The sequence below is a fragment of the Sarcophilus harrisii genome, chromosome 6 (assembly GCF_902635505.1).
Source record: "Sarcophilus harrisii chromosome 6, mSarHar1.11, whole genome shotgun sequence".
NCBI classification, from domain to species: Eukaryota; Metazoa; Chordata; class Mammalia; order Dasyuromorphia; family Dasyuridae; genus Sarcophilus; species Sarcophilus harrisii.
This window is the reverse complement of record NC_045431.1, coordinates 139,451,596-139,468,555: the sequence shown is the minus strand read 5'-3', so window position 1 is coordinate 139,468,555 and position 16,960 is coordinate 139,451,596. Positions and strand designations below refer to the sequence as shown.

The 16,960-nt window shown below is 33.2% G+C and overlaps 1 protein-coding gene across 5 annotated transcripts in view; it reads right to left on the bottom strand.

The window, feature by feature from the left end:
- Positions 1-4,245: 4,245 nt before the first annotated feature.
- Positions 4,246-16,960, bottom strand: part of PDLIM5 (PDZ and LIM domain 5) — a 198,549-nt gene continuing 185,834 nt past the window's right edge. For all 5 annotated transcript variants that reach the window (XM_031943965.1, XM_003772866.4, XM_031943967.1 and 2 more), the window contains 3 exons: positions 16,768-16,888; positions 12,492-12,607; positions 4,246-7,805 (listed from right to left, as the gene is read on the bottom strand). In XM_031943965.1, the coding sequence (XP_031799825.1) occupies positions 7,716-7,805; positions 12,492-12,607; positions 16,768-16,888 (327 nt within the window). In that variant the 3' untranslated portion in view covers positions 4,246-7,715. The remainder of the gene's footprint in view (positions 7,806-12,491; positions 12,608-16,767; positions 16,889-16,960) is intronic.

The window sequence follows — 16,960 nt, the reverse complement described above, 5'->3', positions numbered from 1 at the left end:
GTTACTGTTTATAATGTTCTCTTGATTTTGCTCCTTTTTCTTTGCATCACTTTATAAGTCTGGGAAAAAATTATTATTGTAATTACTTTGTATTTTAAGACAGTCTCCATGTTATGATTATTCCAGTAATTCTTTAATAAGATTTTAAGTAGACATTACTTAAATGTTCAGTAATAAGCATACCAAACATAAACTAACCAAATCCTCAGGGATGTTTTAGGGTCAGACACTCCATCCCAGTTTTTGAAATATGATACTAATCCTCTGGCAGTTTCTTGACAATCCTCTAAAATGTATTTCTGTAATTTGGACATTTGCTATACATATCTTGCTATAGATTGATTGGGATTGGCTGAGAGATTTCAGGTAAGAGAAGCAGAGATAATAAAAGAGAAACATGGTAATTCAGAAAGCAAGTTATGGACATAAAAATAAAATAGGAAATGCTTACAATCACTCAAATGTGTCAAGAAGCTGACACCCCAATATGTCCCTTGATTCTAAGAAATTACAATCCAAAAGACTGCTAAAAGCATTTCATAAAAAGATGATTTTCTCCCTGGTTGAGCTGAAATTTCGTCTTGCTCCCAGAAAGCAGAGCTTCTTAACTTGATCATCTAAGTCTCATATGGTTTTTTGAATTGTTTTTACTTGCTTGTTTTGGTTTGTTTACAATCTTCATCTTGAGTAACAAGAAGTAATCAGAAGGAAAGCAAAACTGGCTCTGATTAAGTTAACTGGCACCCTTCAGGATTGAGCAAAACTATTGTTCTTAGAGTGACCAGGGAAATGGTTCCTATCCTGAACCTCTCCCCACCCCCACAAAGAAGAATCATATTCATAGAATGTAAACATCTTCCGTGTGCTAGAAATAATTCCAAACTCCATATCCTCCTTGAAGATAGGAAAGTAATGATCCAATCATGACTATTCTGCTAATCCCCACAAAAATGGAATGTCAGCCTCAGAGACATGGAATGGGACAATCAAAATCTGTTTTTTGTTACCCAGTTCCATTTTGGTACATACCATGTTACAAGTGTGTGTATGTACAATCATCCAAATTTATAGCATGATGCAATCAGATAGCACATTGTATTGCACTTAAGAGGCACAATAAATCTTTCTTGAGTTGAACTGAATTCTACTTGGCAGAGTGAAAATCATGAAAGATGCTTTGCAAAAGATAAAAATTACTTTTTGTAATACTGTATCTATGCATGGTGTTGCTGCCTGCTTGTTGGAGAGAAAGCCTATGTTAGCAAAATCAGAGATCTATTTGAGTACTGTAAGCTACTGTTACCTAAAAGGGTGAGAGAACTAAAGGTCATTTTAAAAAATTAAGAAATTCTGATGACTAAATTACAATTAATCAAAATACCATAATAACATTAGTTTATATATATATATATATATTTAATTGAATCCTATGAAGTATCAGTATAGTGAAACAGGTAGAACAAACACCTCTTGATTTCCTGAGCTTCTTTTAAAATTAACTCTTGACCTTTTTTTTTTTCTAAACATGTTACATGGTTTACTATTTAAAAAAGGGGATTTTGAAATGTTAAAAGATACTAACAAATCTGCTATTTTGTGTCCCTTTCTTCAATTTTACTGACGTTCTTTTCTATTTTCCTTTTCACATTTATCACCAGCCATGAATTCATTCCCTCCCAATCCACATAAGCCCTCAACAAATAGTGAAGCAATACAAATGATCATATTAGTTATATCTAAAAATGTCTCATTCTGCACCCTTAGTCCATCCATTCTCCTGGTTCTGCTCATTTCAGGCTATGTCAGTTCATAAAAATCTTCATAAGTTTCTCTTATACTTTCATGTTTACTTTATGATGTAATAAGTCTATTACATTCACGTCACAATTTGTTTAGTCATTACCCAATGTCCCTTAATTCAGTTGCCTGCCTTCCCAAGCCTCCAAAATACTGTTACAAACCGTTGTATATATTGGTATTTCCCCTCTGTCTTTGATCCCTTTGGGGATATGTCTCTAGTGGAGATTTCATTGGACAAAGGTAGTATACTCTTTTGGGGTTTAGTCCCAGTTGTTTTTCATAATGGTTATATCCATTCACAATTCCATCAAGAGTTGTATTAGTGTGCCTATTCCTCCATAGCTACTCTACTAATTCCCATTTTCATCTTTTTTTTTCAATTTGATGTTGAGGTGAAATTCAGGAGTTATAAAAATTTGCTCTTGCCTTTTTATTGGTGTTTTATAAGATTATTTCTTCTGCATTTCATTTGAAATGGTCTGTTTGTAATTTCTAACCAACATTCCTCTTAAGGAATTGCTCCTTTTTTCTCATATATTTACTAATTATCTATATATTTTGCATATCAGACCTATATCTGGCATATTTGCTGCAAATTTTTTCCACAGTTATACTAGTTGGTTTTTTTAAAGGAGGAGGCCAGGAAATCTGTGTGCCCAGATTTTTCCAATGCTTTATCCCTGGATATTGAAGCATCCAAATAGATTGCCTCAACCTTATCATCGGCATTCTGACTTTGAGGTGTTTTATCCTTATTATTATATAACTAGGATCTCATGTTTGCTATTGTGTTACCACATATAGTGAACCATTCCAGTTATAGCCACAGGGGGGAAAAAAAAGACTACTGGCAAATCTTCCTTTAGTGTAGCTCCCACTGAGTTGTACAATTAGTGCCAATCACTAAAATACTTTGCTAGTCCCAAATTATATGCTGTTCACTTGGGTGTGTTAAAAGGTGTAGAAGCCATGCCTCACTTATTAATCATTAATGTAAACTTGCCACCTACTCAGGACGTTAGCTTTTTAAATCATTAAATAAAAAAAGCATCAGTCTTAAGCATAAATACAGTGTGACCCAATACACAAAGGCTCTTTCTTCTAAATTCTATTCATATGAGGGGCAACTTGTCACATGATGTTTACATTAAAAAATAAGGGTCAAGAATGTCTAAGATAATAAACATGTAGATTGTTTTCTACTTCTTGTGGAAGGAAAGGGTTCTGTAATGAGCTTTGGTGCCGAGTTAAGCACTTTTGTACATAAGTCCATCTGAAAGCCATATCATATAGAGATTTCTGCAGGGTTGCCATGCCTCCTAGGCTCCTTTCCTCTTTTAAATTTTAAATACTGCAAAGGAACCATTGACTCTGTGAGGTTCTCATAGTTAGGACCAAACCCTTCTCTGAGGAATTTTGGCACCCTATTAATTAGCTCGTTATGAGCAGGAGCTGCTCTCTTTCAGTAACTCCTATTCTGCCATCAGTAAAGTGTGATTCCATAATAAATTTCCACGAAGCAAACTATTTCTGGTAATTCTCCCTAATTAACACCAGGTCTGCTAATAATAAATTAGTACCTATGTGTTTCTGATATAACCAAGATCTTGTCTGGGAGGACCCTAAAAAGGCAAACTCCAACCTAAATTAAGCTCTGGCTGGCAAAGGCATTTATATGCCATTTTGTAAGAAAACCTTTGATAATCTTATATTGGAGCATTCTGACTAGCAAACATTGAGTGACAGGGAGATTTGTTCTGGTTTGAGCATTGAAAAGGGATTTACTGTGAACACATACTGTTGAGTCTTAAGCCTATAAATCTTGCACAGGATTACTGATGCTTAATGAATGAATGACAGATCTCTTATTTTTGTCGGTGCATTTTAATGTGCAATGACGTGATTGATAGAAACCAAACATTGACTATTAAAGTGTCAAATGCAGACATGATGCTCTTAAATGTTTGGCTTCTGGAGTTTAATATACTGTGTGCAAGTAAACCTGAATTTGTCTTTTATTCCCAAATCTCAAGACTGCAACAAAGAACATTCCTCTGAAACTTCATGTAGGTGGAAGCAAAAATCTTAGTAAAACCAGTAAACAAACGAGGCTAAAGTAAATCTACTTAGTTTTAGAATACTTGGTTAATGAGGCTCTAATGAGACCAGGGCTATCATCCTGAAATCACTGGTGAGAGTGATGGTAAAGAAGGAAAAAGTTCTGTGTTACTAAATAAATATTCAGCTTTGCTTGTGAAAAAAAGTAATAATAAGCCTGGGGGAAAAAAACAAATCTGTTACATTGATGCACCATTTTCAAATATTAACACTGAGTGATTGTTAGGCCAACAAAATGGGATAAAAACTGCCTGTGAATCTAATATAACCCATTCCTAATGTGACCAAGAAAAAGAAGAATCATTCACCACAAAAAACCCAGACATGTTTTTTTCAAACACCATAGCTATTTATTATGAAGTTATTTATGATTTATTATGTACATAAAGATATTGTTCTGCTCAGCATGCTGCTTATATGTATTTAGTATATTCATCCAAAAGCAAAACTGATTAGAATACAGTTTTTAGTAACATAAACAGAAACAAGCCAAAGTCAAGTTAATAGAGAAGGAAAATGATACTTAGAAATCCCAAACCTTTTAAACAAATCGAGCAGAAATAAATTGATGGTTTGGCAATTTTCTTCTATAAATTTATGTATTTTCTTTATTTGTATATGCCTGGAAAGTAACCAGGGAAAATGTTCTCCAAAATTCATGTACTGAGACATTTACTCCACACAATATGGTCAGATTGTTCTAATTATATCTAGGTTCACACAAGAGCAAAGATAGAGAAAGTTCCTTAGAGACAGTGTGCATAATGAATACAGCTGGAGTACCTCAACTGTTATAAAATGTGTATATTAATATATTCTCATTATAAATAATTTTATAGATAACGCTGCATGAATAATTTTTTAAAAATTCAAAATCTGTTGTCTTAATTTAAGCTCATACCCCAACATTTCTTAAGAATTAAAGTTTAGCGTCAGCTTTCATATGAAGTCTGAACCATCAGGGCTTATGGGCAGTTGAGAGGAAAGGGCGCTTGTGGCTTATGGAACCTGGAAATTCCCAAGTTAAGAGAGAAAATTTTCAAGTTAGGCTTCTGGTAGTAACATCCACTATACCTTGGAGAACCCAATTTGACAACTTGGAAAACTTTTGGTGATCACTCTCAATCTAGGGCCATATAGTACATTTTAAAATTGTGTTAACAATTCTCGCATCCAAAAACATACATTAAGAGAATTAAAAGCAAATGAACTACAAAGAAGAAACAAAAACAGAAAAGGCTATTGATCTAGGGGCTATCTATAACCAGAATAATAAATACTCAGGGAGACAACCTGAACAATAAATGCCAAGTATTAAAAGATTAACCCTCATGTATTACAATCTACCCTTTTTTGGGTGGGAGGGGGAGGGGAAATACACGAATCCTTTTGGTTTATGAGCAGTAGACATAACTTATTTCCATGGGATTAGTGATTTGACAATAATTTGACATTTCTAATAACTTAGTTAGGAGAGAGACAAAGCACAAAAAGAGAATTATAAATTCGGCAGCAGCTTCTCCCCTGACCGAAGAATGGACGTTAGAAGTAAGGCACCAACACGATCATCAACAAATATGAGTGTGTGTGCTGGGGGAAGAGGAGGAAGAGAGAAGGATACTTCTTTAAATAAGAAAAAAAGTCCCGAAAGCATAACTTCATCCAAAATCTAGGAAAGAATTTTTATAAAGTACACAAATGTCATAGGCTATCGAATAAGATCTTGGTATGCAGTCCTAAAACAAACAGAAAAACAAACAAACATACCAAAGCAGGTTAGAAATACATTTTGAATTGCTCAAAAACTGCAGACTTTGTAGGAGGTGAAATGTCCCAGAGGCCCCTTTGCAGGTATGCAGCTGTCAAGAGCAAGGGGGAACCGGCTGAGTCCCCAGGATGCTCTCATCCCTTACTAGAGACAAAGAAACCAGGAGGTGTTTGATTGCTTTTTGGTTTGGCAGATTTATCCTTGTGTCTCCTGTTCTGATTTATTTAAGTTAATTATAATCCACATATAACATAAATTGGTTAAGACCATAAATTAACAGCTGTCAGCAGAGCTGCCTTTCAAGTTTGGGGAGGTTAAACAAAGAGGTCAGTTTCAACCTTTACTCCAGAACAAACAGGCACACAATGGAAGACAGGCAGGGGAGTGAGTGATGGGCCAGGATCGAGTTTAGGTTCCCATCCCCTTTTAGAAACACCTTGCCCTACAAGTCTAAGATGGAAACTTAGAATCACAAAGAAGTCAGACTGACTTACCTTCTGTTCACTAAAAACAGGAGGGAAAAAACCCAAACTAACAAACTATTAAATGCCCTGCATATTTGTTATAAAACTAATATATATAGAGCATCCTGAAAATGTTAAGACAGTTTAAAATTTTGAGATTTAAACTGCTTTAAGACTTTGGGACAGAGAACTAATATTTTCATAATTTCTCTCTCTCCTCGGATCTATACATAATTTTAAATTCAAAATATGGAAAGCAAATAATGTGCCAATAGTCATCACTTTTCTATCCATAATATCACAAAATTTTCAAATGAAATGTTTTTGCATTTAATTTGAAAAGTGCACTTATTATTACTAACCCTCAATAATTAAAAAACTATTTTTAATGAAATCTCAAGTGATTTTTTTCATCTTTTAAATTAATTTCCAAATCGCGTACTTTTAGAAAAATCTTGTCTCCAAATAAAACTCTTTATCTTCCAACCTATCAGTCTTTTAACTCTTACAAGATCCTCTGATTTATCAATCGAGAAAGTGATAGGAAGAGATTTAGATAAAATCCACTTCCTCAAAATTTCTTTCCAAAAGCAATGAATTTATAGCACAGCTACATAAAAAGATTTCTTTTTTAAATATCAAATGTGGCTATTCAACAAGAGGCAGCACATTTTTAAAAAGGTGTTGATATGCCCAAGAACTAGTTCTTTGAACTCATTATAATCTTTCTAAAGTTATTAAAGATAACAATTGTCATTTATGTAGTGTCTGAAGGTTTGCAAAAGCACCTGAAGGAACCTATCTCTTCAACTACCCCCCACAATACCTTCCCCTTTAAAGGGAAAGAAGCTCAACTTTCTAAGCATTCACCTTTTTTGCTGCTAAAAAGTTAACTTACATAGTTTATATATGAGTTCCAATAGATGTTTGCATAGGAGAGGAAAACTTTCCTTATTAATACATCACTAAAAAAAAAATTTGCTCATTTTGCAATTCCTTGGCATTTCTTCCAATGAGTGATCAATTCTTAGCATAGCTACCCAGAAAGTTTTTTAAAAAAATAAAGACTGAAACCTATTACTTAATGAAGGAAGAAATCTCATTTTGTTTGCTTTTAAATTTCTCATACAAATGGAAAAATTTGAGGTATTTTAATATATTTCTCCCCCAGATTTACTTAACATCTATCTATAAACTGATTGTTATTTTGTTTTTATTGGGAGGCAGGAGGAGATGAATTGAAGTCTCAACATAAAGCATGATTCATCAAAAAAAAAAAGTTTCTTCATCCAGTTCTTTCAAGATGAACAGTATTATTCAGTTAGTAAATACAGGCTGATAGCTATTTCATTGGCAGAAAATGTCATGAAAAATCTTAAGTTTCTATGTCATCTCCCTCTCTCCATTTTATATGTCCAAATTTTCCATATAAAGGTATAAAAAGTTGGCAATTATCCTTTCTGTATATTTTTTCAAAGTGATTGAATATTAGCCTACAAAAAATAGCTACTAGTACAATCCATTTTCTTTTTTACTCTTCAATTTTTTCTTCTTCTCATTTCCTTTCAGAAATTCATAGAATGAGCATGTTTCTTGCACAGTGGTTTATCCTTCTTGGAGAAAAAAGTCTGACCTTCCAAACTGTCAGAACATACCTGAAAAGGAAAATAAAAGCTATTCAAGAAACCATCAACATCTTGCTAAATATGCCTATCAACTAGAAATAGTAGCACATTTTGGAAAAGGTGCTGATGTAATCCAGAACTAGTTCTTGTGCAAATTGATTGGTATCAATGCTGCATATAATATTCCAAAAGTTAGCAACTGTCATTTATGCAGCACTTGAAGGTTTGCAAAATCACCTGAAGGTTTGCATTGTGTAGTTGAGTTCTACAACCCTATTAAGTGAACACTACTAGTAATAATTATTGTCTTCATTTTATAAATGAGGAAGTAGAAAGTTCAGGATGATTAAATGAGTAAGTTCTAGAGAAAGAATGTGGACAGGGGTCATGTTGAAGCCAAGTTCAACATTCTATTCACTATACCATGCTGCTTTTTTTGAAAACAAGGTTGATTTAAATTCATTTAATTTTGTTCAGCTGTGTCCTCATTTGATTTTGTTTTTGTTTTTGTTTTTTTTTTGCTAAGATACTGGTATGTGATGTGCTATATTAGAAAATAGAATTGGCATTCAAGGAAACGAAATTGATTAGAGCAGCTTGATTAAACTAAATATATTCCAGGAAATATGTCCTATAAGGAACACAGTTTTAAAGGCACATGTGAATGGATTTTCAAGATATCTCAAGATAAGTTGAAGATTTCAAAAGAATGGAAAAATACTACAGCTGGTACCGTTATCTTAAAAAGTAAGAAGAAATTAGCAACTTGTAAGTCTCTACAGATGTATCCTTGATGAAAATATGGTACAATGCTCTACAGAAAACCACGTCTTCAGACTCACAGTGAACTGAGAAATAGAGCAAGTAAGATTTCTGCTGTTTTAGTTGCTTGATTGCAAAAAAACCAAAACCAAACAAAACAAACAAAAAAAAATTGACTCAGCAAAGATAGACTTAAAGCATCTCCTCCAATAAGGTATTTCTCAATCATTCAACCATATGGCAGGACAGATAAATATTTCACACATATGGAAGACATCTGTAGTCAAAATGATAACTTTATTACACAATCCTTTGATCTTTAATACCCACAGAGGCACAAAAGTAGGGAGACATAGACTTCTCAGGAGTTTATAGACTCCTCATATGTTTTTGCCACTATCATAGTGAATGTCCTGAAATTTCTACCCCTTCCTCAAGAAGGACTTTACACAGATAGGGAGGTTCTGTAGATGCACTAGTTTCATAGTGATTCTACATTAACTGATGAGACACTTTAACCTTCTAGAACTGCCTCAATACTTTTTAATAGGTCTTGTCAAAGTATGATGATAATAATGAGGAAGATAAAAATTAGTAACTTAGATGAAGTTTAGACACTATGGTCAATTTCATTTAATACATCGCTTTTTGCCTATTTTCTGGATAACTGAAAGCTGCTGGATGTATTCATATACATTTAAACATGTATGTATGTAATATTCAATTCAAAAAGCACTTATTAAATGCTCACTATGTGCCAGGTCCTGTATCAAGTACTAAGATAATGTCCCTTACATTCTGCTGAGAGAATATGTATAATAAACTTATGATAGCACTTTATCATATAGCACTTTAAGGTTTGAAAAGTGCTTTATACATATCATCTCATTTGGTCTTGAAAACAACTCCTTTCTGGGAGGTAGAGGCTTTTCTTATCTTCTTATTTTCTGGATTCCAAGTCCAGCAACCTATCTATCCATTATGTCACCTAGCTGCCAAATAAATATGGTACTTAAAAAAAAACAGGCAAAGATGTCAAAGATCTGTGGTTTTATCAATGTGGCCAACTTTTGATCCTGGTTACAAAAAAGCATTTGACTCAGCAAAGAACTTCCCTCCTATAATGCAGATTAAAACTTTCATGAAATAGTCGCTTAATCCAAGGGAATTGTTTGAACCATCAAGAGAAGAGAGGTTGTTAACCATTCCTTAGTGATATATTTATTATCAATAGTGGGACACAAACCCCAATCCTTCTGAGTTTGGGGTTGAGACCAGAATTCTATTTACTGTTAGCTTCTGAAGTAAGTATGAAGTACTTTTTTGTAGAGGAGGTGTGGTAAGAAGCACTAATAACTGGGGAGATAAGGAAAGGCCTTATATAGGAAGGAGAACCTAAACTATGTCCAGACAGAAGTTGGAGATTTTGGAAGTAGAGATGAGGAGGAAGAATTATATGTCATGTAATGGAAACAAAAATTAGTCCACATTGGCTGAATAGCAAATTCTAGAAAGATGAACTGAAAACACTGTGAAGTTTTAAATGTCAAACAAGAGTTTGTATTTTATCCAAAAAGCAACAGGGACCCACTGAAGATTCTTCAACAGGAATTCAGCCAATCTTGTGCTATGGGCATTATTTTGGCAGTCAGGTAGAGGGCAAATCAAAATGGAGAGATTAGAAGCAGAAGAGAAGTAAGACAACTGCAACAGTTTAGGTGAGAGATTATTAAGAATATGAACTAAGTTGGTGGCTGTTGGAGGGGAAATAAGGGAATGGTTTTAATAGGGAGTGTGGAAGTAGAAACTCCAAGACTTGGCAACTGATTAGATATGGAAGTTGAGGGACAAGAAAGAAACAAGGATGATTCCAAGGGCATTGTAGCCCTGCAGAGAAATAAAGGTGGTAAGAGGAGGGGTAGTTTTTTTGGGAAAGATGATTACTTCCCCTTTGAACACATTGAATATCGAGTGTCTATGTGACATAAGATGGAAGGTCAAGTGAATAACTGAAGACAATTCAAGTTAGGGAAAGAAATGAGAACTAGATATAAGATTTGGGAGTCACTGTATAAGGATAACTAAAATCATGGGAGCCAATAAGATCATTAAGAGAGAATACAGAGAGGAGAGGGGAAGGGAAGGATAGGGGAAGAATCTTAGAACTTTGGGGAATGTGAGATATGGATGATAATCAAATAAAAGAGTTGTGGAAGGAACAGTTTAAGGTATAGAAAGTGAACCAGGAAAGAACAGTACCCTGAAAGCCACTAGAGGAAAAAAAAATATGGAAGAAAGAGATTGCCAATAATGTCAAACACTACAGAGGAATAGTTAATGGACTTTGAGTTCAAGAGATCATTAGTAATCTTTGAAAGGACAATTTTAGTTGAATGGTAATCAAAAGATAAATTGCATTGCAAGGGATTTGAAAAGAAAGGAGAAATGGCACACTGCTACTAAAGGTCTGAGACCACATCTGAACTCGGGAAGGTAAGTACTCCTGGCTTGAGGTCCAGCACTCTACTCTATCCACTGTACCACCTACCTGCTCTTGTTAGCCACAAGAAAAATTATTTTCTCATCTGTCCCAGGAAATAATAGCAGTGTGTTAATGATTTTTTTCAGCCTTTGCTGAAGCAGAGGTTTTTTGGTTCTCAGCTAGGTTTGGGTAGTATGTAGATAAAATGGAAGGCCAGAGCATTGTTGATTTTCTCACCCTTCCTAGCAGGCACCAGCAACTCCATCCTCAGAATCAGTTTGATGGTAATACAGAGTTATGGTGTTGATTTTCTTAACCTTCCCTGTGGCTGAGGCTCCAGCCTAGGTGGCACCTTGATAGTTATAGAAGGCTAGTTGTTGCTGATTTTTTCATTCCTCCCAGAAGAATGTAATAAAAAAAGGAACACGTGAGCAGGACACATTTAGCAGATTTTTCCTCTTTATATATGTGACTAAACATGGAGAATATCTAGTGTGGGAATCCCTTCTCCCAAATATATATCACTTATTATGATATATTTTTCACTAAATGTCTTTCATTTCTAAGTCTTAGGTTCTGACAGTTTAAGTGACATGCCCAGGATGATGCAGACGTAAATGTCAGAAGTTATGATTCCAACTCATCTTCTTGACTACAAGTTCAACACTCTGTCCAATATATCAGTGGAAATTGAAGCCTCTCAGCTTGCCAACACAATGACATTATTGATGTTTTATTTGGTCTAGATGCTCCACTGAACTCGAGTTGGAAATCATTGTAAATGACCAATCTTCTATTCTATTTATAGGCGAAATACCATGGAAGGCATTATGGAAAAATATAAAGAATGCTTAAAGGATTACTGATGAGGAAGAATACATTAAAATACTTTATTTTCATATAGTAAAAAAGTTATAGTTTTGGGGGCCTAATGGTAACTTTATTACTGCTACCTAGATCACTCATTTTTTCTAAGTCTTAGATTCTGTATTTTAAAAAATTGAACAACAAGATTTATAGTACAGATTTCACAAAATAGTCATGAGACTTAAATAAAGTAATAGATTTAAAGATCTTTGTTAGCTTTTAAGTGCTATACAAAAGTCAGTCATCATCATCAATTAGCTTTATAATTATAATATATATTATCTATTAAATTATCTATGTCCCTAAAAACTGCTAATAGCTTCCAAAAGCATTTTTTGTCATTGTAAGAAACACTAGCTTAACTGATGGGATAAAAATGTACTTCTTAATCATTGGAAATAGCAAAACAAACATGCTCATTAACATATAAACTTACCAAAGTTGGGGAAGGAGTTTCTTATAATATTAACACACCTTTCAAAATGACTATCAATTATTTTCCATTTAAATTTGGAGGCTAATGCATAACCTACATGTTTTTCTCTTCATACAAATCAGGCTTTACACTGCATTCAATTATTTCAGGAAAAGAAGTTTTTACTTACCGAACATACAAAACATGTATCATGCCAGGTGTGACCCAGAGCTTCAAGAAACAGGTCACCAGCTTCTATGGGAAATTCACATCCATGGCATATGGTACCGAATAGAGCATAATAATCTGCAATGAGGAAAGGATGGAGAGATTGGTGGGAAAATGTCAGTCATCTGGAGATGGTACTTACCCAAATTCCTTCACTTTTCATTCATTCAAAAAAAATAAAAAAATTATTTTTATGAAGTAGGAAAATATTACAATAGAGAGAAAGAGGTGTAATTTATTATCATCTGGATCTGATAATTCACTATACTGAGGAATAAAGTAGCTTCTTTCTCAAAGAGTTATTATAAAATTAACTTGTTATATGAGTCAAAAATGAATTTTTATGCTTTTGGAGAATATATCTGATAAACACTACTTTAGTAATATTAGTTATTGAAACTTTTAAATACTTAAAAACCAAGTCAGCTGAAGTATTAAAATAACCCCTTTGTTTTCCAACTAGCAGAGAGTTAAAATATTTAGAAAGGCAAATTTACTATTTCTGGAGAAAGGAAGAAAACATTATGAGGAAAAATATTGAGTTTTCAAAATTGTTGACCTAAAATTAGATATTGAAAATGTTCTCTTTGTATCACAATGAATTTTTTTTAGAAAAGAATTGAGATATACTTTTCTCTATCAGCACTCATTACTGGAAAGCTACCTTTATTTATTCCTTTACTTATATGACTTATATCAAACTGTCTATAGAGCCGAAGCCTTGAGAGAGAAGCAATTGAGGCCAACAACTACCTCTCCATCTTTCCTAAAGTTTTGGCTTACTTTCCTAGGAGACTCTCAGATAAGAATGAAGAGAAAAATGGTGGTGCTAATGCAGACAATATATGACAACTATGTAAATTCTCTGAAAGTCTACTTTTGAAGAGATGGTCCTGATTTGGTATTTATTTTAAATATATGTCTAATAGGAGTCTTGTCATCATTTCCCACCTGAATGAATTCTCTGACTTCACCATAGTCTCTATTACCCTCCTCCCTTTCAGTTATTTTAATGTGATGTCTTTTATTATCAGATCAGGAGCTACTTGAGGATAGGGACTTTCTTGTACTTTTCTTTGCATCTGTGTTGACATAATGTCTGATACACAATAAGTACTTATTATTTACTCACTGTTAAGTTTCTTTTTGATAATGTTTATTTCCTTTATTCTGAAATTTAAAAATTTATTACCTTTTAAGATCTCTCAGCTCAAGTCAGCCACCAAAATGCCCATGAGTGAAGAATAACAATCCAGTTCTTTAATAAGTATTAGTATACTTTACTATTAAAGAACACTAGATATAAGGTTCCAACTTCCTGGCAATGTCAAGGCTACTTCATATTGATTAAAAACAAATTCCTCATGTTGAAATATTACATACAATATCTAATTCTGAAGGCAGAGAAAAAGCCCTCAATTATTGTGTCTCATTGCTGTGGGGGCCTCACAAGTGACATCCATAACTGAGTTTCTGGCTTCAGCTGGTTTGTGTCATAACTATATTGGCCCCAAATTTCTTTTAGTGCACTTTCTTTGCAATCTTATAACTTCATGCTAGGAAAATCTTTAGGGAAAAAATACAATTTAACTTGACAATTTAAACAGTGATAAAACAATAATAAGATTTTCTTTTGAAGAAAGAAAAGATCTGTCTCTGGTAAGATTAAAATAGAGTGCATCAAGATATTTTTCTTTCATGTAAGTTTTAACATTAATATTAATTATTTTACATTACTAGGTTGGTAAAAAGGCAATGATTTTTTCTGCATTAAGATTATTTTATATTTATATGTATTATTAATATATTATTATATAACAAGGCTTATTATTATATATTAAGATTTAACTCCTAAGGTATGAAAAGGTTATGACCATCATTGGTAGAAATAACTAAAACCAATCAAATCAGGCAATATTTCCCCCCTCTGTCAACCGATCAGGTATCAGTAAATATTTGCTTTCTGATCCATTTTTACTTTATGAAATCTTATTTTTTGGTACACACACACACACACACACACACACACACACAAACACTCACTCATGTACACAACAATATCTTGGATATAAGATAAGTCTTTCTAAGAAAATAATGTTAGGCAAGATAAAGAACTAGGCTCATGCTTTGTTTAAAAAAACAAAAAAGAAAGAAAAGTAAAAAAAAAAAAAAAAAAAGAAAAGAAAAGAAAGGATTTTAATCTACATTAAAGACAGCTGTTAAAGATATCAGTTTGGCACATTGACCATACTTTGGAAAACCTTTCAAACTCACAATGATTCTTTCAACATGTACTATATTAGTATTGAGCTGAGGGACACAATAAAATACATATTTATAACCTACTCATGAAAAATGCTGTTAGTAATAGTATTTGTGTTCAAAGCCCATTGTGAAGTTGAGAATCATTTGTGCCTTTGAGTTTAGTATAAAGAAACATAAAAAAGTAAAAATAATAAATCAATAAAAATACTATTTTCAATGGTCTATTTCAATTTTCTCCAGAAATACTAACCAGCTTATAAAATTAATTTAACTATTTAAGATTTAGTACTTTAGCTGAATTATTTTCAAATCTTTGTGAATTGGCATCTTTTACTTAAAAATACTTTATTAGTATTATCACCATTTATGATTTTTTCCTTACTGCAAAATATAGCAGAAGCTGAGACCAAAAAACTGCTAATTCCAGGAGAAAGAAACCTTTGAAGCTATAACATTACACTCAGAAAATCTGAGAAAAAGAGAGAGAGAGAGAGACAGACAGACAGACAGACAGACACAGAGAGAGAGAGAGAGAGAGAGAGAGAGAGACGAGAGAGAGAGAGTAAGACAGAAAAAAGAGATAGAGACAGAGAGGAGAGAGAGGAGTTCTGCTTAGAAAGGGGCTTTACCTCAGTTTTAAGAGGAATTGCTAACTCTTTACTGTATGAAAAACAGATAAAAGGGAGAGAGAGTTTAATGGCTTTTCAGCTTTTCTTGAGTCATTGCTTCATATAAAGTGACCTCATCATCTGTTCAAAGGTACTATGAAGTATTCCTAGCACATAACATATCACATAGAAATGTAAGGATTATAAACTATTCTAAAGTCAAATATTATAAATTGAAGGCCTTGGAAGGAGTCACGTTATTATTCTACTAATTTTTTAAAAAATCATTCCTTGGACTATGAATAGCTTGACATTGAAGACATATTTTTAAGAATACTGTTGGAAAGAAACACTTTAAAACCCAAAATTAACAGAACAATGCAAATTTTAAAATCCTTTATACTAATTGTTTTAAAGAAAGAGAGAGGTAATATTTATCTTTTATACAAACTTGGATTTGGAAAGTTGAACTTGATTTTTTTTTTTTTAGTCTGTAAATTTGGGATAACACCAAAAATACTTTTACCTCCTACAAAGGTAAATTGATATCATGTTTTGAAGAGCTTTGTAAAATGTAAAATAAATGTCAACTATTATTAATTTTTTTCAAACTGAAAATAATATATAATATAAACTTATTCAAGGAGATAAAATCTAAATATTTTGCACCCATCTTGTCAAATTTTACTTAAAAAGCACACTAGCAGATTTTTCCTAAATAGAGAAAAACATATTCAGTAGTTAAAAATATTAAAGGGTATAGACTAGACCTTTGTTTTTATTGGAATATGGAATTTACAGAACAGAAAACCCTGATCTACAAAGGGTAAGTTGGTATCTGTTCTGCAACTCATAGCCTTGGAGAGTTGTTTAAAGATATTTAAAGTCCTGAAGATTAAATGATTTGTTCAAAGTCACAAAACCATTTTTGGGTAAAAGATGGAACCTGAACTCGGGTTTTCTTGGCTTCAAGGTGAGTTAGATTTTGAAAGAAAGGAGAGGGAAAAAGTAAATTTTGAGAAACAGTAGGAATTTTTTCTAAAGACAAAGCCTAACTCTTCTTCTTTAACGTACATCATGTGTGGGGGTCCATAAGAGTCATAGCATAACAGTGCAAATGACATAATCATAGATTGCTATGGTTTAGGCTGTATATACAGTAAAAGACTATGGGTTGTAGATGTTTGGGGAAATTCCTATGGAAAAAAAGAGAGATGTAGAAGAACCTCTAACAAGGTTAATATGCATGCCCCAGGTCTTTTGAGATTTTAAGTGTGTAAATTTCCTTTTAGCTTATACAGAAATAAAATAATTTAAAAGATGTTAAAAAAAAAGGGGGGGGGGTCATAGCATATCTTTCCTCACCTGTTTCACAGTAGGGATCACCATCTTCCAAGTGGAAAACATTGTTTCGAATGGGTTTATTGCAGGCCACACACACAAAACAGGAAACGTGCCAAGTCTGTTTCAAAGCATTGATGACTTCCTGTTCCAGAAAGTTAAAAAAAAAATCAATTACACATGAAAAAGTATGGCTATATAATCAATATATAAGATA